This window comes from Lolium perenne, chromosome 1 (genome assembly GCF_019359855.2).
Source record: "Lolium perenne isolate Kyuss_39 chromosome 1, Kyuss_2.0, whole genome shotgun sequence".
NCBI lineage: Eukaryota > Viridiplantae > Streptophyta > Magnoliopsida > Poales > Poaceae > Lolium > Lolium perenne.
Window position 1 is genome coordinate 81,541,704 of NC_067244.2, and position 22,987 is coordinate 81,564,690.

The window sequence follows — 22,987 nt, forward strand, 5'->3', positions numbered from 1 at the left end:
ATCTTCCTTTGTGTTGCTTCAATGCTTCTACTATGAATTTATTGCTTTATGAGTTAACTCTTATGCAAGACTTATTGATGCTTGTCTTAAAAGTACTATTCATGAAAAGTCTTTGCTATATGATTCAGTTGTTTAACCATTGTCTTTACCATTGCTTTGAATCACTTCATTCATCTCATATGCTCTACAATAGTATGATCAAGATTATGTTGGTAGCATGTCACTTCAGAAATTATCTTTGTTATCGTTTACCTACTCGAGGACGAGTATGAACTAAGCTTGGGGATGCTGATACGTCTCCAACGTATCGATAATTTCTTATGTTCCATGCTTGTTTTATGACATTACTTACATGTTTTGTTCACACTTTATGTCATTATTATGCATTTTCTGGAACTAACCTATTGACAAGATGCCGAAGTGCCAGTTCCTGTTTTCTGCTGTTTTTGGTTTCAGAAATCCTAGTAAGGAAATATTCTCGGAATTGGACGAAATCAACGCCCAGTATCTTATAATTCCACGAAGCTTCCAGAACACCGAAGAGGGGCTAGAGGAGAGCCCTGGGGGCCCCACACGTGTGGGCGGCGCGGCCCAAGGGGGGCGCGCCCCCTGTTGTCTGGTGGCCCCAGACCCCCTCCGACTCCGACTCTTCGCCTATTTAAGTCGTCCTGACCTAAAACATCCGGACGAATAAGCCACGGTACGAGAAACCTTCCAGAGCTACCGCCATCGCGAAGCCAAGATCTGGGGGTCAGGAGTCTCTGTTCCGGCACGCCGCCGGGACGGGGAAGTGCCCCCGGAAGGCATCTCCATCGACACCACCGCCATCTTCATCACCGCTGCTGTCTCCCATGAGGAGGGAGTAGTTCTCCCTCGAGGCTAAGGGCTGTACCGGTAGCTATGTGGTTAATCTCTCTCCTATGTACTTCAATACAATGATCTCATGAGCTGCCTTACATGATTGAGATTCATATGAGCTTTGTATCACTATTCATCTATGTGCTACTCTAGTGATGTTATTAAAGTACTCTATTCCTCCTCCATGATGTAATGGTGACAGTGTGTGCGTCATGTAGTACTTGGCGTAGTTTATGATTGTGATCTCTTGTAAATTATGAAGTTAACTATTACTATGATGGTATTGATGTGATCTATTCCTCCTTTCATAGCTTGATGGTGACAGTGTGCATGCTATGTTAGTACTTGGTATAATTGCGTTGATCTATCATGCACTCTAAGGTTATTTAAATATGAACATTGAGTGTTGTGGAGCTTGTTAACTCCGGCATTGAGGTGCTCTTGTAGCCCTACACAATTAATGGTGTTCATCATCCAACAAGAGAGTGTAGAGTGGTTTTATTATGTGATCAATGTTGAGAGTGTCCACTAGTGAAATTATGATCCCTAGGCCTTGTTTCCGAATAGAAAAGTCACACCACAAAGATTCCTATATCCCACATCAACTGCACGCCAGCAAGTTATTTTCTGGTGCCATTGCAGGGGAGGTCACTGTTTATTTACTGTTCCATTGCATGTTTACTCGCTGCCATATTTTATTCAGATTGCAATTACCACTCATATACATCCATATCACTTGCATTTTACTATCTCTTCGCCGAACTAGTGCACCTATACATCTGACAAGTGTATTGGGTGTGTTGGGAACACAAGAGACTTCTTGTATCGTAATTGCAGGGTTGCTTGAGAGGGATATCTTTGACCTCTTCCTCCCTGAGTTCGATAAACCTTGGGTGATCCACTTAAGGGAAAACTTGCTGCTGTTCTACAAACCTCTGCTCTTGGAGGCCCAACACTGTCTACAGAAAAAGAAGCGTGAGTAGACATCAACCGCCTCTTCAAATACTTCCACCTCGCGCAGACGGTACAGAGATCGGAGATATACAACTTCACAAAATAGAGAAACACCACCCATGATTAGATCTAGAGAAGGAACCTTGAAGAAGACATCATCCGGGCTGCTACGTGGACCCTCGGAGGACAAGGCATCATCCCCTTCATCATCAACCGTTGCATCAATACCATTCCCCTCCAGCCATATTTCTAATCTTGATTGCTATTGCGGATTTGAGTTCGAATTCATTCCATTCCTTTCATCCCCTCCATAAGATTATGATGATGCTCTTGATTGCTTCCATGTGTGAGTAGTTCCTTTAGTTCTTGGGGAGATGGAGAAACCCTATCATGAATATGAGATGTATCTAAGATGATCTATGCTTTTAAGTATTAATGTGTGTTAGTTCTTTCTCTTGATATTATATGATGTGCACCATGTAATATTTACCTTATGGTCTCGAGAGGGAACTAGCCTTTGAAGTGTGATAAAGTGAACAGCGAGAAGTGACATTACCGTATCGACACATTAACACATGGATGATGGGGATTAAGAGGGACTCACCAAGCCCATATCGATAACCACGGCGTAACACCCTTAATAGCAATAGTCAATATGTGGCTTGCAGAAGACTAGCTGTTGTGGTTATTTAGAGATGCGATGGCCGGTGGCTTTCTAGGCGCATTTTGTTATAGAGTTCTCCCACACACAATATGATTAAAAGCATACTTCATCTTAATTAAGATGAATCCTAATTCTAGAGGTGGATCCAATAATCCCTGAGAACATTTTGTCTTATTAAGTTTCAACCCATTTTCTATAACGCTTTTGTTGCTTTGTTTACTTTATTGCAACCAATCACAACCATCCCCTAAAAACATTTTGAGACTAGAAAACAATTTACATGTAATATTTAATAGGTAGTATCAAGGGGCATTAAGATCTTAACTAGTAGCTCCTTGTGGTTTGATACTCTTATTTTGAAACTAGCTGCAATTGATTTGTGTAGTTGCAGTCATCAAGCTATTTTCTGGCGCTGTTGCTGGGAAGCTCAGCGCTTTTGGTCTTTGTTCTTAGTTGCTAATTTATTTTTGTTTTACTAAAGTTGTTTAATAGTTTCGTGTAACACCATGGCTGCTTTTGGGCTTATGAATAATCTTGATACATCTGAATACCTCGGGAGATTCAACCGAGGGTTTGTTAAAGAATTCCCGAATGGGAGTGACGTGGAGTATCCGATATCCACACTTCATTGCTATTATGAAAGAAAAAAGTTTTTTGCAGGAGTTGATCCCGATGAGGATCCTTATAATCATCTACATTTCTTTACCGAGTTGTGTTGAACATTTAAATTAAGAAACTACTCTAATGATGAACTAAAACTTAAATTATTTAGTTAATCTCTAACCAACATTGTGTTATCTTGGTATAGAACTTGTCCTGTAGAAAAGATTGATACTTAGGAGAATCTCATGAAGAAATTTATATTTCGATTCTACCCCAAGGTTAAGTCCACTGAAGTGAGAAGATTCATAACCAATTTCAAGAATCGCCGTGACGAAAGTTTAATGAGAGCCCAAGGTACGGTTCAAAGTTGTCCCCATTATAATTTACCACCTTGGAATGTTTTGCGCATTTTTTATGGAGGACTTGAGGAAGATAATAAAAGGGATTCAGATTTACTATCCGGTGGATATTTTATCGAACTCACCCCCGAGAAAGCTTGGGTACGCCTAGATAAAGTTCATAGAAATAGAGAACCTTGGGGCTTTGATCTTGGAAGTGAGGAAGAAATAGAAATTTAACATGATTGTTTAAATTCTTATAAAAACAATGGAAAACTGAAAGAAACTGCTAATGAGCTTAATCTTGATGATGTTATGGTAATAGATGTTCTTCAAGCTTTTACAGAATTTATTGAAGCACCCAAGAAGAAATGACTTTATTATACTCCGCCACCTCAAACCATTGTAGCAACGCAAGTTGAAGCTAAACTATCCAAAGTGGTACCCATTGAAAGGACGCCTTATAAGGAGCCGCTTCCTTTCCCAATGACAGCGGCAAGGCACATTAGAGGTCAACTCCCTGCATAACAAAAGGAAGAAGAGGTGGAAGAGGTAAGAGCACTAGAGGGAAAAATTAGTAATAAGGAACCTACTTATGAAGTTGCAGATACGGAAGGTGAGGTAACTAAGGAGGGGATTTTAGCTATGTATGCACATTGCAATGTAGTCGAACTCGACTCCGAAGCTTCACAATTTGTAGAAGCTATGATTAAAGCGAAAAATGTGGATAAACATGTCCTACCTTGCACTTTTGGTGGATCTTCTTATTATGGCCTTTGTGATATTGGATCAACCATTAATGTTATTCCATATAGATTTTATTTTGGTATCCAAGATGAACTTGAACATTCACAATTAGAAGACACATATATGACAATAATGCTAGATGATAAAACTCTTAGAGTCCCTATGGGAGTAATAAGAAATGTACCTATTACGATAGGACCTTACACTTATCCCATTGATTTTTTTATCATTGATATGCCAATTGATTCTCACTGTTCGATCATTTTCGGAAGAACATTTCTAAATACTATGGATGAGCGTATTTCTAAACTTCCGTGCCTATGATTTTGTTTCCCAGAAAATTCGTGCAGTGGAAGATCCTGAATTTGAGATTTCTACATCAAAAATATTTTTTTTAAACGAGGGTATTCGTGTTATAGAAAAGTTGGGAAATTTCTACAGTAGTAGAATCGATGCCGACTGTCTGATCCAACGGCTTCTGCGGACTGCGGTTGCTTCCGCAGTGGAGTCCATGCGCGAGCGGCGAGCGCGACAGAAAGACGGCAAGAAGCGAGCGAAAAGAAGCCACGGCAGAAGGGAGGAGGATGGAGGAGTCACCGTCGCAGCTCGCCGACCGACCAACCCACCAGCCGCGAGATCGCAGATCCCACCAAATGGGTCGAAAACTTTCTCATCCAAGATCTATACCCCGCCCCCTGCCCGTTCCTCGGATCAATCCATCTATACCGATCGATGCGGCTCCGGCCGCCTCGGATCCGCGGATCTAGCCGTACGTGGCTGCGGCAGTCTGTCGTTGCTCGATTGTTTATCGGAGGGACGGTATGATGTTTTGGAGGGACGGTGGCGCGAGCGGAGCAGCGGGAAGTCAACGGCGGGCCGCCGTGTGGCCAGGTGCGTGTCCTCGTCGTCGGCGATTCAGTCAGCCATTCCTCTCGGATTCTTGCCAAAAACTCTTGCCCTTCTCATCTTGCCTAGGATGTGACGAGCTAGGGCGGTGGTACGGAGTGAATCCATGGCGTTCAAGACAAATGAGCTCTTAGTTAGATTTTCTTAGCTCTGTGATGATTTTAAAATCTCTCTAATACATTCAATAATCAATCGAACAGCATTTACTTTTAGGGCCTAGATACACTTGGGTTAATGGATCTTGTTCATAAGGTGTTAAGGTTGCTTCCAACAGAACTTTGTTGTGCCAGATTCTAAATATGGTGTTATGCCTCTAACTGTTGTATGTTTCTTCTGCTTTGAGTTGTATATATTGAATGGATGGACAAACTGCAGCTCCTTTTCACTTTTATGATTTGAACAATGTAATTTCAAACTGCTGAATCTGGGCAGTACGAGTTAACTCTTATGCAAGACTTATTGATGCTTGTCTTAAAAGTACTATTCATGAAAAGTCTTTGCTATATGATTCAGTTGTTTAACCATTGTCTTTACCATTGCTTTGAATCACTTCATTCATCTCATATGCTCTACAATAGTATGATCAAGATTATGTTGGTAGCATGTCACTTCAGAAATTATTTTTGTTATCGTTTACCTACTCGAGGACGAGTATGAACTAAGCTTGGGGATGCTGATACGTCTCCAACGTATCGATAATTTCTTATGTTCCATGCTTGTTTTATGACATTACTTACATGTTTTGTTCACACTTTATGTCATTATTATGCATTTTCTGGAACTAACCTATTGACAAGATGCCGAAGTGCCAGTTCCTGTTTTCTGCTGTTTTTGGTTTCAGAAATCCTAGTAAGGAAATATTCTCGGAATTGGACGAAATCAACGCCCAGTATCTTATAATTCCACGAAGCTTCCAGAACACCGAAGAGGGGCCAGAGGAGAGCCCTGGGGGCCCCACACGTGTGGGCGGCGCGGCCCAAGGGGGGCGCGCCCCCTGTTGTCTGGTGGCCCCAGACCCCCTCCGACTCCGACTCTTCGCCTATTTAAGTCGTCCTGACCTAAAACATCCGGACGAATAAGCCACGGTACGAGAAACCTTCCAGAGCTGCCGCCATCGCGAAGCCAAGATCTGGGGGTCAGGAGTCTCTGTTCCGGCACGCCGCCGGGACGGGGAAGTGCCCCCGGAAGGCATCTCCATCGACACCACCGCCATCTTCATCACCGCTGCTGTCTCCCATGAGGAGGGAGTAGTTCTCCCTCGAGGCTAAGGGCTGTACCGGTAGCTATGTGGTTAATCTCTCTCCTATGTACTTCAATACAATGATCTCATGAGCTGCCTTACATGATTGAGATTCATATGAGCTTTGTATCACTATTCATCTATGTGCTACTCTAGTGATGTTATTAAAGTACTCTATTCCTCCTCCATGATGTAATGGTGACAGTGTGTGCGTCATGTAGTACTTGGCGTAGTTTATGATTGTGATCTCTTGTAAATTATGAAGTTAACTATTACTATGATGGTATTGATGTGATCTATTCCTCCTTTCATAGCTTGATGGTGACAGTGTGCATGCTATGTTAGTACTTGGTATAATTGCGTTGATCTATCATGCACTCTAAGGTTATTTAAATATGAACATTGAGTGTTGTGGAGCTTTTTAACTCCGGCATTGAGGTGCTCTTGTAGCCCTACACAATTAATGGTGTTCATCATCCAACAAGAGAGTGTAGAGTGGTTTTATTATGTGATCAATGTTGAGAGTGTCCACTAGTGAAATTATGATCCCTAGGCCTTGTTTCCGAATAGAAAAGTCACACCACAAAGATTCTGATAACCCACAAGTATAGGGGATCGCGATAGTCTTCGAGGGTAGTATAACCCAATTTATTGATTCGACACAAGGGGAGGTAAAGAATACTTATAAGCCTTAACAACTGAGTTGTCAATTCAGCTGCACCTGGAAAAGCACTAGTAACAGGGGTGATGTGAAAGTAGCAGTAATATGAGAGCAGTAGTAATAGTAACACAGCAGCGGTAATAGTAACACAGAGGTAATATGATGACATGTAGAACAAGTATTTGATGATGAAATATGGACCGGGGTTCCCAGCGATCTACACTAGTGGTAACTCTCCAATAAGTGACAAGTGTTGGGTGAACAAATTACAGTTGGGCAATTGATAGGAATCAAAGCATTAAGATAGAACATCAGGCTTATTAATTATGTAGGCATGTTTTCCGTATATAGTCGTACGTGCTCGCAATGAGAAACTTGCACAACATCTTTTGTCCTACCAGCCGGTGGCAGCCGGGCCTCAAGGGAAACTACTGGATATTAAGGTACTCCTTTTAATAGAGTACCGGAGCAAAGCATTAACACTCCGTGAAAACATGTGATCCTCACATCACTACCATCCCCTCCGGTTGTCCCGATTTCTGTCACTTCGGGGCCATTGGTTCCGGACAGTGACATGTGCATACAACTTGTAGATACAATCTAAGCAACAATATAGAGCTTAAATCTAAGATCATGCCACTCGGGCCCTAGTGACAAGCATTAAGAATAACAAGATTGCGGCAACAATAACTTCACAAACTTTATAGATAGACTAATCATAATGTATCATCCATCGGATCCCAACAAACACAACACCGGTTACATCAGATGAATCTCAATCATGTAAGGCAGCTCATGAGACCATTGTATTGAAGTACATGGGGGAGAGTATACCGACATAGCTACTGCTAGAACCCGTAGTCCATGAGGGAACTACTCACGGAGCTTGGCGGAGGCGGTGGCGTTGATGGAGATGGCTTCCGGGGGCACTTCCCCGTTCCGGCAGGGTGCCGGAACAGAGTTCTGTCCCCCGAATTGGAGTTTCGCGATGGCGGTGGCGCCCCTGGAGTCTTTCTGGAGTTTCGTCAATTGGTACGGTGTTTTTAGGTCGAAAGGGATTTTATAGGCGAAGAGGCGGCGCAGGGGGGTCGACAGGGTGGCCTCACCCTAGGCCGGCGCAGCCAGGGCCTGGCCCGCGCGGCTAGGTGGTGTGGGGCCCCCCTGGCTCTCCTCCGACTCTTCTTCGGTGTTCTGGAGCCTTCCGGGAAAAATAGGAGGTTTGGCGTTGATTTCGTCCAATTCCGAGAATATTGCCCGAACAGCCTTTCTGGAACCAAAAAGCAGAAACAGTGAACTGCACCGTGGCATCTTGTTAATAGGTTAGTTCCGGAAAACGCATAAAAACATTATAAAGTGCAAGCAAAACATGTAGTATTGTCATAAAACAAGCATGGAACAACAGAAATTATGGATACGTCGGGGACGTATCAGCATCCCCAAGCTTAGTTCCTGCTCGTCCCGAGCAGGTAAACGATAAAAAGAATAATTTCTGTAGTGACATGCTACTTACATAACCTTGATCATACTATTACAAAGCATATGAAATGAATGAAGTGACTCAAGGCAATGATCTATAGTTGCTAACAAATAGATAACATATAGCAAAACTTTTCATGAACAGTACTTTCAAGACAAGCATCAAAATTCTTGCACAAGAGTTAACTCATAAAGCAATAAGTTCATAGTAAAGGCATTGAAGCAACACAAAGGAGGATATAAGTTTCAGCGGTTGCTTTCAACTTTCAACATGTATATCTCATGGATATTGTCAACATAGAGTAATATGATGAATGCAAATATGCAAGTATGTAAGAATCAATGCACAGTTGACACAAGTGTTTGCTTCTAAGGTGGAAGGAAGTAGGTAACTGACTCAACATAAAAGTAAAAGAATGGCCCTTCTACGAGGGAAGCATCGATTGCTATATTTGTGCTAGAGCTTTTATTTTGAAAACATATAGAAAGCATAAAAAGTAAAATTTTGAGAGGTGTTTGTTGTTGTCAACGAATGGTAATGGGTACACTAACTACCTCGCCAACCGGGCTTTCAAGAGCGGCTCCCATTTTATTTAATTTTTGTGTGGCACTCCTTCCAACCTTTCTTTCACAAACCATGGCTAACCGAATCCTCGGGTGCCTGCCAACAATCTCATACCATGAAGGAGTGCCTTTTTATTTTAGTTTTATTATGATGACACTCCTCCCAACCTTTGCTTACACAAGCCATGGCTAACCGAATCCTTCGGGTGCCGTCCAACAATCACATACCATGGAGGAGTGTCTATTTAGTTTGATTAATTTGGGACTGGGAATCCCATTGCCAGCTCTTTTTGCAAAATTATTGGATAAGCGGATGTGCCACTAGTCCATATGAGAGTCCGTCAAAAGTAAATGACAAGGTTGAAAGCTAAACACCACATACTTCCTCATGAGCTATAAAACATTGACACAAATCAGAGGTGATAAATTTTGAATTGTTTAAAGGTAGCACTCAAGCAATTTACTTTGGAATGGCAGGAAATACCACATAGTAGGTAGGTATGGTGGACACAATTGGCATAGTGGTTGGCTCAAGGATTTTGGATGCATGAGAAGTATTCCCTCTCAGTACAAGGTTTAGGCTAGCAAGGTTGTTTGAAGCAAACACAGGTATGAACCGGTACAGCAAAACTTACATAAGAACATATCGCAAGCATTATAATACTCTACACTGTCTTCCTTGTTGCTCAAACACTTTTACCAGAAAATATCTAGACCTTAAGAGAGATCAATTATGCAAACCAATTTTAACAAGCTTTACGGTAGTTCTCCACTAATAGGTTTAAACTACATGCAAAAACTTATGATCTACTTGAGAGCTCAAAACAATTGCCAAGTATCAAATTATCCAAGACATATGAGGCATTTCCTTTTCCTAACCAAATAAAGATAAATATTGTAGCTTCCAACTTTTATTCATTGAACATTAAAAGTAAAACGAAGAACAAGTGTTCATATGAAAAAGCGGAGCGTGTATCTCTCCCAATCAAGGATTGCTAGGATCCATCTTATTCAAACAAAAACAAAACGAAAATAAACACACAGACGCTCCAAGTAAAACACATATGATGTGACTGAATAAAAATATAGTTTCAGGGGAGGAACCTGATAAGTTGGTGAAGAAGGGGATGCCTTGGGCATCCCCAAGCTTAGACGCTTGAGTCTTCTTGAAATATGCAGGGATGAACCACGGGGGCATCCCCAAGCTTAGACTTTTCACTCTTCTTGATCATATATCATCCTCCTCTCTTGACCCTTGAAAACTTCCTTCACAACAAACTTCTCATAAACTTCATTAGAGGGGTTAGTACTCAAAAAATTTGAATCCACCTTGGTCCTGTAGTGGCACATTGCAAGAACTCAATAAAACATTAGCTACAGCTCTCTACGTCTAGAAAGGCTCGCTTAAAGTCCACAAGAGACAATGCAAAAAAAAACAGAGACAGAATCTGCCAAAACAGAACAGCCAGTAAAGACGAATTTTAATAAAATACTTCCGTTGCTCAAATCAGAAAACTCAAAACTAATGAAAGTTGCGTACATATCTGAGGAACACGCACGTAAATTGGCATAATTTTCTGAGTTTCCTACAGAGAATTGGACCAAGATTCGTGACAGATAGAAATCTGTTTCTGCGCAAAAATCCAAATCTAGTATCAACCTTCGATTAGAGGCTTCACTTGGCACAACAAAACACAAAACTAAGATAAGGAGAGGTTGCTACAGTAGTAAACAACTTCCAAGACACAAATATAAAACAAAGTACTGTAGCAAAATAACACATGGGTTATCTCCCAAGAAGTTGCTTTCTTTATAGCCATTAAGATGGGCTCAGCAGTTTTAATGATGCACTCGCAAGAAATAGTATTTGAAGCAAAAGAGAGCATCAAGAAGCAAATCCATAACACACTTAAGCCTAACATGCTTCCTATGCAAAGGAATCTTGTAAATAAACAAGTTCATGAAAAGCAAAGTAACAAGCATAGGAAGATAGAACAAGTGTAATTTCAACAATTTCAGCATATAGAGAGGTGTATTAGTACCATGAAAATTTCTACAACCATATTTTCCTCTCTCATAATAATTTTCAGTAGCTTCATGAACAAACTCAACAATATAACTATCACATGCAGCATGCTTCTCATGATTTCCAAACACATAATTTTTATCAAGTTCAAGAATAGTGGAATAAAAACTTTCAAACTTACTTTTATTAATAATATAACAAGATGATTGATCAATCTCAAGAGATATGGGACTCATAGATAAAGTAAAGAACTCTCCAATCCCATTTTCATTAGTAGTACAATTAATATTCTCAAGTAACATAGGACCATCATCTAGAGCTTTATCATAAACATTTGCTAAACAAAATTCTTTAGTACCATGCATTTCGACATCAGGCACAAACAAAGCATTATCATAAGATTTATCAAAGTAGCATGGATTATCATATATAACAGTAGCATAATTATTTTCACAAGTATTGCTCATAGGTACTATTTCAAGAGAATCCACAGGAACATAACATTCAACCTCTTTCGGTAAGCATGGAGGACAATCAAATAGTGTAAGGGATAAAGAGTTACTCCCATTAGAAGGTTGGCATGGGTAGCTAATCCATTCTTCCTCCTTTTGTTCGTCGCTCTCCTCTTCTTTTTCATCCAATGAGCTTTCTGGTTCATCAATTTCCTCCTCTTTTTCATCCAATGCGCTTTCAGGTTCATCAGTTTCTTCTTCCACCGGTTCCTGCAAATTGTGAGTGCATTCTTGTGCATTAATGTGTCTCTCTTTATAATCAATGATATAAGGATTATTACCGAAGCATTCTATGCAACAATTAAGGATAGAAGAGACATAATCTTTAAGGTCCTTACAAACAACACAAGTTTCATAATTCTCAACCATGAAGGATTCGATCTCAGAGGCTCCCATAAACACGACAAATTGTTCTACCTCTTCGAACCCATAATGAATATAGCAATTCCGATTATAGTTCTTAATTAAAAATTCCTCACTAAAGCCACATTGAAATTTAAGATGTTTAGTATCCTGTTGAGAGCAACAGTTTATATCATGGCGTTTAAGCAAGATTTTAGCAATTGTATTCACTTTTTCTATCATAGCACTCATTACTTCACCAGCTCTTGATTTCCTATAATTATTATAACATTCTATAAGCTCCAAGTAGGTTGTTGGTTCTCCCATAACAGTAGTTTTTAATTTTTTGGTTTTTCAAATTTTTATGGATTTTTGGGTATATGAGACAAATAAAACAAGACAAAAATAAACTAAGCAAAAGTAAACTACGCAAAATAATACTAGACAGAAATAAACTAAGTACAAGTAAACTAGGAAAAAGTAAACTAAGCAAAACAAAATAAAATAAAACAGAGAGAGAGGTAGAGTGTACTCCCCAGGTGAACTTATGAGTAGAGCTATGCCTCCCCGGCAACGGCGCCAGAAAACAGTCTTGATAACCCACAAGTATAGGGGATCGCGATAGTCTTCGAGGGTAGTATAACCCAATTTATTGATTCGACACAAGGGGAGGTAAAGAATACTTATAAGCCTTAACAACTGAGTTGTCAATTCAGCTGCACCTGGAAAAGCACTAGTAACAGGGGTGATGTGAAAGTAGCAGTAATATGAGAGCAGTAGTAATAGTAACACAGCAGCAGTAATAGTAACACAGAGGTAATATGATGACATGTAGAACAAGTATTTGATGATGAAATATGGACCGGGGTTCCCAGCGATCTACACTAGTGGTAACTCTCCAATAAGTGACAAGTGTTGGGTGAACAAATTACAGTTGGGCAATTGATAGGAATCAAAGCATTAAGATAGAACATCAGGCTTATTAATTATGTAGGCATGTTTTCCGTATATAGTCGTACGTGCTCGCAATGAGAAACTTGCACAACATCTTTTGTCCTACCAGCCGGTGGCAGCCGGGCCTCAAGGGAAACTACTGGATATTAAGGTATTCCTTTTAATAGAGTACCGGAGCAAAGCATTAACACTCCGTGAAAACATGTGATCCTCACATCACTACCATCCTCCTAAGGTTGTTCCGATTTACATCACTTCGGGGCCATTGGTTCCGGACAGTGACATGTGCATACAACTTGTAGATACAATCTAAGCAACAATATAGAGCTTAAATCTAAGATCATGCCACTCGGGCCCTAGTGACAAGCATTAAGAATAACAAGATTGCAGCAACAATAACTTCACAAACTTTATAGATAGACTAATCATAATGTATCATCCATCGGATCCCAACAAACACAACACCGGTTACATCAGATGAATCTCAATCATGTAAGGCAGCTCATGAGACCATTGTATTGAAGTACATGGGGGAGAGTATACCGACATAGCTACTGCTAGAACCCGTAGTCCATGAGGGAACTACTCACGGAGCATGGCTGAGGCGGTGGCGTTGATGGAGATGGCTTCCGGGGGCACTTCCCCGTTCCGGCAGGGTGCCGGAACAGAGTTCTGTCCCCCGAATTGGAGTTTCGCGATGGCGGCGGCGCCCCTAGAGTCTTTCTGGAGTTTCGTCAATTGGTACGGTGTTTTTAGGTCGAAAGGGATTTTATAGGCGAAGAGGCGGCGCAGGGGGGTCGACAGGGTGGCCTCACCCTAGGCCGGCGCGGCCAGGGCCTGGCCCGCGCGGCTAGGTGGTGTGGGGCCCCCCTGGCTCTCCTCCGACTCTTCTTCGGTGTTCTGGAGCCTTCCGGGAAAAATAGGAGGTTTGGCGTTGATTTCGTCCAATTCCGAGAATATTGCCCGAACAGCCTTTACGGAACCAAAACAACAGAAACATGAACCGGCACTGTGGCATCTTGTTAATAGGTTAGTTCCGGAAAACGCATAAAAACATTATAAAGTGCAAGCAAAACATGTAAGTATTGTCATAAAACAAGCATGGAACAACAGAAATTATGGATACGTCGGGGACGTATCAGATTCCTATATCCCACATCAACTGCACGCCAGCAAGTTATTTTCTGGTGCCATTGCAGGGGAGGTCACTGTTTATTTACTGTTCCATTGCATGTTTACTCGCTGCCATATTTTATTCAGATTGCAATTACCACTCATATACATCCATATCACTTGCATTTTACTATCTCTTCGCCGAACTAGTGCACCTATACATCTGACAAGTGTATTGGGTGTGTTGGGAACACAAGAGACTTCTTGTATCGTAATTGCAGGGTTGCTTGAGAGGGATATCTTTGACCTCTTCCTCCCTGAGTTCGATAAACCTTGGGTGATCCACTTAAGGGAAAACTTGCTGCTGTTCTACAAACCTCTGCTCTTGGAGGCCCAACACTGTCTACAGAAAAAGAAGCGTGAGTAGACATCAACCGCCTCTTCAAATACTTCCACCTCGCGCAGACGGTACAGAGATCGGAGATATACAACTTCACAAAATAGAGAAACACCACCCATGATTAGATCTAGAGAAGGAACCTTGAAGAAGACATCATCCGGGCTGCTACGTGGACCCTCGGAGGACAAGGCATCATCCCCTTCATCATCAACCGTTGCATCAATACCATTCCCCTCCAGCCATATTTCTAATCTTGATTGCTATTGCGGATTTGAGTTCGAATTCATTCCATTCCTTTCATCCCCTCCATAAGATTATGATGATGCTCTTGATTGCTTCCATGTGTGAGTAGTTCCTTTAGTTCTTGGGGAGATGGAGAAACCCTATCATGAATATGAGATGTATCTAAGATGATCTATGCTTTTAAGTATTAATGTGTGTTAGTTCTTTCTCTTGATATTATATGATGTGCACCATGTAATATTTACCTTATGGTCTCGAGAGGGAACTAGCCTTTGAAGTGTGATAAAGTGAACAGCGAGAAGTGACATTACCGTATCGACACATTAACACATGGATGATGGGGATTAAGAGGGACTCACCAAGCCCATATCGATAACCACGGCGTAACACCCTTAATAGCAATAGTCAATATGTGGCTTGCAGAAGACTAGCTGTTGTGGTTATTTAGAGATGCGATGACCGGTGGCTTTCTGGGCGCATTTTGTTATAGAGTTCTCCCACACACAATATGATTAAAAGCATACTTCATCTTAATTAAGATGAATCCTAATTCTAGAGGTGGATCCAATAATCCCTGAGAACATTTTGTCTTATTAAGTTTCAACCCATTTTCTATAACGCTTTTGTTGCTTTGTTTACTTTATTGCAACCAATCACAACCATCCCCTAAAAACATTTTGAGACTAGAAAACAATTTACATGTAATATTTAATAGGTAGTATCAAGGGGCATTAAGATCTTAACTAGTAGCTCCTTGTGGTTTGATACTCTTATTTTGAAACTAGCTGCAATTGATTTGTGTAGTTGCAGTCATCAAGCTATTTTAAAGCATTTGCTTTGGAAGCTCAGCGCTTTTGGTCTTTGTTCTTAGTTGCTAATTTATTTTTGTTTTACTAAAGTTGTTTAATAGTTTCGTGTAACACCATGGCTGCTTTTGGGCTTATGAATAATCTTGATACATCCGAATACCTCGGGAGATTCAACCGAGGGTTTGTTAAAGAATTCCGAATGGGAGTGACGTGGAGTATCCGATATCCACACTTCATTGCTATTATGAAAGAAAAAGTTTTTTTAGGAGTTGATCCCGATGAGGATCCTTATAATCATCTACATTTCTTTACCGAGTTGTGTTGAACATTTAAATTAAGAAACTACTCTAATGATGAACTAAAACTTAAATTATTTAGTTAATCTCTAACCAACATTGTGTTATCTTGGTATAGAACTTGTCCTGTAGAAAAGATTGATACTTAGGAGAATCTCATGAAGAAATTTATATTTCGATTCTACCCCAAGGTTAAGTCCACTGAAGTGAGAAGATTCATAACCAATTTCAAGAATCGCCGTGACGAAAGTTTAATGAGAGCCCAAGGTACGGTTCAAAGTTGTCCCCATTATAATTTACCACCTTGGAATGTTTTGCGCATTTTTTATGGAGGACTTGAGGAAGATAATAAAAGGGATTCAGATTTACTATCCGGTGGATATTTTATCGAACTCACCCCCGAGAAAGCTTGGGTACGCCTAGATAAAGTTCATAGAAATAGAGAACCTTGGGGCTTTGATCTTGGAAGTGAGGAAGAAATAGAAATTTAACATGATTGTTTAAATTCTTATAAAAACAATGGAAAACTGAAAGAAACTGCTAATGAGCTTAATCTTGATGATGTTATGGTAATAGATGTTCTTCAAGCTTTTACAGAATTTATTGAAGCACCCAAGAAGAAATGACTTTATTATACTCCGCCACCTCAAACCATTGTAGCAACGCAAGTTGAAGCTAAACTATCCAAAGTGGTACCCATTGAAAGGACGCCTTATAAGGAGCCGCTTCCTTTCCCAATGACAGCGGCAAGGCACATTAGAGGTCAACTCCCTGCATAACAAAAGGAAGAAGAGGTGGAAGAGGTAAGAGCACTAGAGGGAAAAATTAGTAATAAGGAACCTACTTATGAAGTTGCAGATACGGAAGGTGAGGTAACTAAGGAGGGGATTTTAGCTATGTATGCACATTGCAATGTAGTCGAACTCGACTCCGAAGCTTCACAATTTGTAGAAGCTATGATTAAAGCGAAAAATGTGGATAAACATGTCCTACCTTGCACTTTTGGTGGATCTTCTTATTATGGCCTTTGTGATATTGGATCAACCATTAATGTTATTCCATATAGATTTTATTTTGGTATCCAAGATGAACTTGAACATTCACAATTAGAAGACACATATATGACAATAATGCTAGATGATAAAACTCTTAGAGTCCCTATGGGAGTAATAAGAAATGTACCTATTACGATAGGACCTTACACTTATCCCATTGATTTTTTTATCATTGATATGCCAATTGATTCTCACTGTTCGATCATTTTCGGAAGAACATTTCTAAATACTATGGATGAGCGTATTTCTAAACTTCCGTGCCTATGATTTTGTTTCCCAGAAAATTCGTGCAGTGGAAGATCCTGAATTTGAGATTTCTACATCAAAAATATTTTTTTTAAACGAGGGTATTCGTGTTATAGAAAAGTTGGGAAATTTCTACAGTAGTAGAATCGATGCCGACTGTCTGATCCAACGGCTTCTGCGGACTGCGGTTGCTTCTGCAGTGGAGTCCATGCGCGAGCGGCGAGCGCGACAGAGCAGCGGCAGCAAGCGAGCGAAAAGAAGCCACGGCAGCAAGGGAGGAGGACTGGAGGAGTCAGCCGTCGCAGCTCGCCGACCGACCAACCCACCAGCCGCGAGATCGCAGATCCCACCAGCGGGTCAGAAAACTTTCTCATCCAAGATCTATACCCCGCCCCCCTGCCCGTTCCCCTCGGATCAATCCATCTATACCGATCGATGCGGCTCCAGCCGCCTCCGGATCCGCGGATCTAGCCGTCTGTGCTGCGGCAGCTGCTGTCGTTGCTCGATTGTTTATCGGAGGGGGACGGTATGATGTTTTGGAGGGACGGTGGCGCGAGCGGGAGCAGGCGGGAAGTCAACGGCGGGCCGCCGTGTGGCCAGGTGCGTGTCCTCGTCGTCGGCGATTCAGGTCAGCCATTCCTCTCCGGATTTACTGCCAAAAACTCTTGCCCTTCTCATCTTGCCTAGGATGTGACGAGCTAGGGCAGTGGTACGGAGTGAATCCATGGCGTTCAGTACAGCGAGCTCTTAGTTAGATTTTCTTAGCTCTGTGATGATTTTAAAATCTCTCTAATACATTCAATAATCAATCGAACAGCATTTACTTTTAGGGCCTAGATACACTTGGGTTAATGGATCTTGTTCATAAGGTGTTAAGGTTGCTTCCAACAGAACTTTGTTGTGCCAGATTCTAAATATGGTGTTATGCCTCTAACTGTTGTATGTTTCTTCTGCTTTGAGTTGTATATATTGAATGGATGGACAAACTGCAGCTCCTTTTCACTTTTATGATTTGAACAATGTAATTTCAAACTGCTGAATCTGGGCAGTATTTTTTTTCCTTTCCCATCCTTGCTGAGCGCTGGCATGGTCTCAGATCCTTCTGATTTTCATTTAACAATGGCTAATTTGCAATCCAATTTAGTTATGTGCAGACAACATGTCGAGTTTTCTATAATTAGCTTAAGACTAAATCCATGCAATACTTGGAAAGGAAAATGGTGTCATGACATACTGGCAAATTTCATATTCACCTATATTTTCGCGATAATGTAATAAAGTGAATATAACTGGGATGCCTTTTACAGCACTTGCGTGGACCATGCATCACTGTACCAGGAAATGATTTATGGAGACTAATAATGAGTTGGATCTGCATCATGAATGCCAGGATCTCATTTAAGGACAGCATTGATGACGTGAACAAAGAATAATCAAAGATCTGCATGGAGTAAAAAAACAGTCCCACTTTTAGATCAGAGAGAAGTACATTTTTAAAACCTAACTTCCACCTAAGTTTGCATTTCATCCTTAATTTCGAAAAACCATTTATTTAATCGAGACGCCCCAACTCTCAAAACCGTTCAGTCAATCTTGTCTCGCAAGGTACTTTGGCTGGTGTGGATGTGTCCTCTATACAATAATAATGTTTTTTCATCGATCTTTGATCATACATATACCATGGTTCAAAAAAGCGTACGCCTAGGCGCGCTTAAGCGCTGAGCGACGGCCTTCCGCTTCGCTTCTGGCCTGAGCGTTCAATTAAGCGAGCCTGGGAATTTGGTCGTGCTATTGTTGGAATCTGGTAGAGGAAACGGTGTAGGAAAGGAGGGGTGGTTGCAGGGAAGAAGGGGGTGAGGGCAGGGAAGGAGGGGTGGTTGCAGGGAATCCATGGAAGAGGAGGCAGCAGCAATGCCATTGCGGCTGTCGATGAGTGCCTGAAGGGAGCAGGTGAGAGAAAATGAGATAGAAGAGAGTAGATGGGCAATGAAGATTAGAGAATGTGGATGGTTCAGATTGAGCTGGGTAGGCTAGGGTTTCATATGGGTTTTACTGGGCCAACATTGCCTTACTGGGCTAATATTGAAGAAATATTAGACCTTATATGCGCTGAAAAATGCAATTGGCCACCCCTCCTGATGTGTCCGTATAAAACGCTTAAGCGCGCCTAAGCGCCGCTTAAGCGGTGATTGCTCTAGGCGGTGGTCTACCGCTCGCTTAGCGCTTACCGCTTTTTTGAACCTTGACATATACTGTGTAGACTACTAGATTAGAATAGTCTGGCAAATATTATTTGAAATGACCTAGAGATTTTTAGACTTGTACCATTGTCATAAACTTGTAGAGATGTTCAATATTGTTCTTACAAGTTCAATCCTTATTATTTAGTTTTTCTGGAGATGGTCATCTTCCACTGTTTTGCAGGTGTGGGGAAAACTTCATTGATGCATCTCGTTCTGAAAGGTTCTGCAATTTCTCGACCGGCTCAAACAATTGGATGTGCAGTTGATGTTAAAGTAAGCAAAGTAATATGATATGATCGATCCATTGTTTTGCGGTGTATTCATGCTGAAATGTTCACTCAATCGTTTCAGCATATTACTTATGGAAGTCCAGGGAGTTCATCTAATGTCATCAAGGGTGATGCTGAAAGGAACTTCTTTGTTGAACTTTGGGATGTTTCAGGGCATGATCGCTACCGAGATTGCCGTTCACTTTTTTATTCGCAAATTAATGGTACACCTTTCGCTTTACCAACATACTATTATGTCCTTTCCTTTCTAAACAATCAGTTCAGTTATCTGCATGGCATGATATTCATTACGAATAGGTGAATAGTATTTTCTTCTCAACCACTATTTTAAAAAAAAAACTTGGCGTAAAATGCACTGAAGAAATTGGCCATTTTGCTACCAGTTGTTCTTCAACTCACAAGTGCAGAACTTCCTGAAATTATATGACTTAAGTTAATTCATTCACTGCTGTTCCCGGTTTAACTAATCTTCTCAACTAGCGAAAGGTGTAAAGATCAGCTTCTTTTATTGTGACTTCTCCAATTATCAAATTAACAAAATTCATTATTTCGGTTCTATTGTGCCTGATTGATTTTAGATATGTGGTTCGTGTTTCCCTGAGCAAGTAGATACCCCTTTAAAAGAGCAGATACTGGTGACTGGTCCTGTATTCACCTCCTCCTTAATTATTCATCAGGTGTCATATTTGTTTATGACCTATCTCAGAGGAAGACGAAAACAAATTTGAGCAAGTGGGCAGTTGAGGTTGCTGAGTCCGGAACATTTTCAGCTCCTCTTGGGTCTGGTGGTCCAGGAGGCCTTCCAGTTCCTTACCTAGTGATCGCTAACAAAGTGGACATTGCTCCAAGAGATGGTAGAAGAGTTAGCAGTGGAAATCTTGTTGATGTTGCTCGTCAATGGGTTGAGAAGCAAGGCCTACTTCCATCCAGTGAAGAACTTCCTCTTGTTGAGAGCTTCCCTGGCAACTCTGGTCTGCTAACGGTATTGTTTTCGTATTAACTTGATGTTATTAATATCTTTCATTATTTTGTGCGATGTCTTCACTATTTCCACACAAAAAAACTTGAACTTAATTGGTGGACCTCGACAGTGTGCCTATGGATAAAAATGTTCTACTCTCCTCACATTATGTGTGTACTGATTGGGGTTGAGGTTTTAGTGCTCTGGGAAATGATTGATTGACCTTTGAATGCAGGCTGCCAAAGATGCAAGATATGACAAAGAAGCTTTGGCCAAGTTCTTCCGTATGGTTTGTGCAAAAGAATAATTGCCTATTTGAGTAGCAAACGAGAATTCTTGCTACATACCATTATGTACTAATGTTGTTCAGATTTCTCTTTCAGTTGATAAGGAGAAGGTATTTCTCAAATGAGCTTCCTGCCCCTAGCCCATGGTCTCTCACTCCTAGAGAGGATACCATTCTTCCTGTAGAAACTGTTAATGACGAAGAGCTGTTCAAAAGGAAAAGGTGAGCATCTGTAGCCTCATTGGCAGTCTGCTAGTGCGCTCGCTGGATCAATATCATCTTTGTATTTGTCATCTGAAATCTACTTGACTGAAAATACATGGTTAACAAGTACAGTTGTTCTCTTATTTGTTACGTACTTTGCAACTTCTTGTTGAGACATTAAACTGCAATCCTTTTTTCAGCTATGGCGGACAGAGGTACAAATACAATGGTGTCGTCCCGTTGCCTGCTCAGCGGAACCTAACTCCACCACTCACTCTCTACCCGCAGCAGCCAATGTCTTCTTCCTCAGAGAACTACAGATATCACAGGTTCTCCTCATCGGCGATTCCTGACGCAAGCAGTAGTACGCCAAGCCGACTAGACATCAATTTATAATCCATGGGCTCGGTCACTACTATATACAACTTGCAATGTCGAAGAGGCACACACCGCCTGTGAACTAGTTGAATCCTGAGGACACACATATGCATGCTGGTGGATGTCTTTTTTCCTAACATCTTTGTGGGATCAGTAGTTAGCAATTCTTTTGTATCTTGCCTGTATTTCTTGTACTGGGATTGTAGTGGGATTGAAGAGGATACATGTGTTAGATACATGTGTTACATAAAATCAATAGAATCATTATAGATGACCGTTGTGGCAACTTGTTCTCTGCGTCATGATTTCTGTGGAGTCATTTGTAAAAGGATAATAAGATCCTTGTCCATTTGACTAGCAATCTCCAAGATAAAGAGGTGGTGTTGTTGTCCGTAACTTAAAATAGTTTAAGATCCAACAGAATCAAATTGAAGACAAAATTCTACTTCTGCCACAAAAGCACATAATCTATTTTCTCGGACAGCAGCAAAAATAACAATTTTGAAAGCATATTTAGACTTGCTGAATTTTTTTAGAAAACAATTGGGTAGAAAGAGAACAACCTGATGCTTAGCTGGTAATTTCTTGGGAATTTTTTCAGCTTCCAGCTGCGAGGCTGAATAAGTTAGTATAATTTAATTACACGCGTGCTAGTTTTCTTTACATCATACTAACAAGAGTGCTAGCTGGTTAAATACTACACCCATTTCATCCAAAATTCTCAAGATCTTCTATATTGGTTTAACAAACATAGGTGGTAAGCGCCTAGCCAAAAGAGATAATGTGGAAGCAATTGAAAAGAGAGACAATTGGAGTAACACACTTCCGAACAAAGACTCTACAAAGTAATGAAATCTCCTAGAATGGGCAACGTTTGTGAAGACAGTATGCCTCGCGCAAACTTCAAAGCACAAGTTGTTTGTCCAACACCAAGAAGGAGTTGAACGTGCGTTTGTTGTTTCGCTGTCTTACGCCATGCAACTCGTTTGCATAATCGAGGTGTTCTCCATAAGTCATGTTAGATTGCATCATTCTTCACAATATGGCCATTGCTGACGAAAGGGAGAATGCGGGATTTGAAACGTGAGTGCAAGCACATCGACCGTTCTACCACTTCCATTCTTAGAATTCGCTAATGTACTACAAATGTATTCTAACATCAAGGACTGCTCGATCGACACATAAAGCACTATAAATAACTTGATCGAGCATATTTTGGAAAAATTTGGGCCGAAATAGTTGGTGTTCATAAATTGGTGGAGTAACACACTTCCCAGTGAACAAAGGCTCTACAAAATAATGAAATCTCCTAGAATGGGCAGCTTTTGTGAAGACAATGCGTTGGTGTTTCGCTATCTTCCGTCGTTCAACTCGTTTGCATAATCGATGTGTTCACCATAATATCATGTCAGATTGCATCATTCTTCACAATATGATAATTGCTGACGAAAGGGAGAATGCGGCCGATATCTCTATTTGAACGAGATCACAAGCACATCGACCGTTCTACCACTACCCTTCTCTCACGGTGTGACAAAATTCGCTAATGCACTACGAATGTATTCTAACGTCAAGGACTGCTCAATCCACACATAAATCACTAAAAATGACTTGATTG

The 22,987-nt window shown here is 41.0% G+C and overlaps 1 protein-coding gene across 1 annotated transcript; it reads left to right on the forward strand.

Annotated features, from left to right (window-relative positions):
* Nucleotides 1-17,171: 17,171 nt before the first annotated feature.
* Nucleotides 17,172-21,655, forward strand: LOC127303208 (small GTPase LIP1). The gene is made up of 7 exons (XM_051333966.2): nt 17,172-17,635; nt 19,432-19,523; nt 19,602-19,743; nt 20,218-20,522; nt 20,737-20,790; nt 20,885-21,009; nt 21,192-21,655. The coding sequence occupies exons 1-7, from the start codon at nt 17,536-17,538 to the stop codon at nt 21,385-21,387; spliced, it is 1,014 nt and encodes a 337-aa protein (XP_051189926.1). The 5' UTR covers nt 17,172-17,535; the 3' UTR covers nt 21,388-21,655.
* The last annotated feature ends 1,332 nt before the right edge of the window (nt 21,656-22,987 follow it).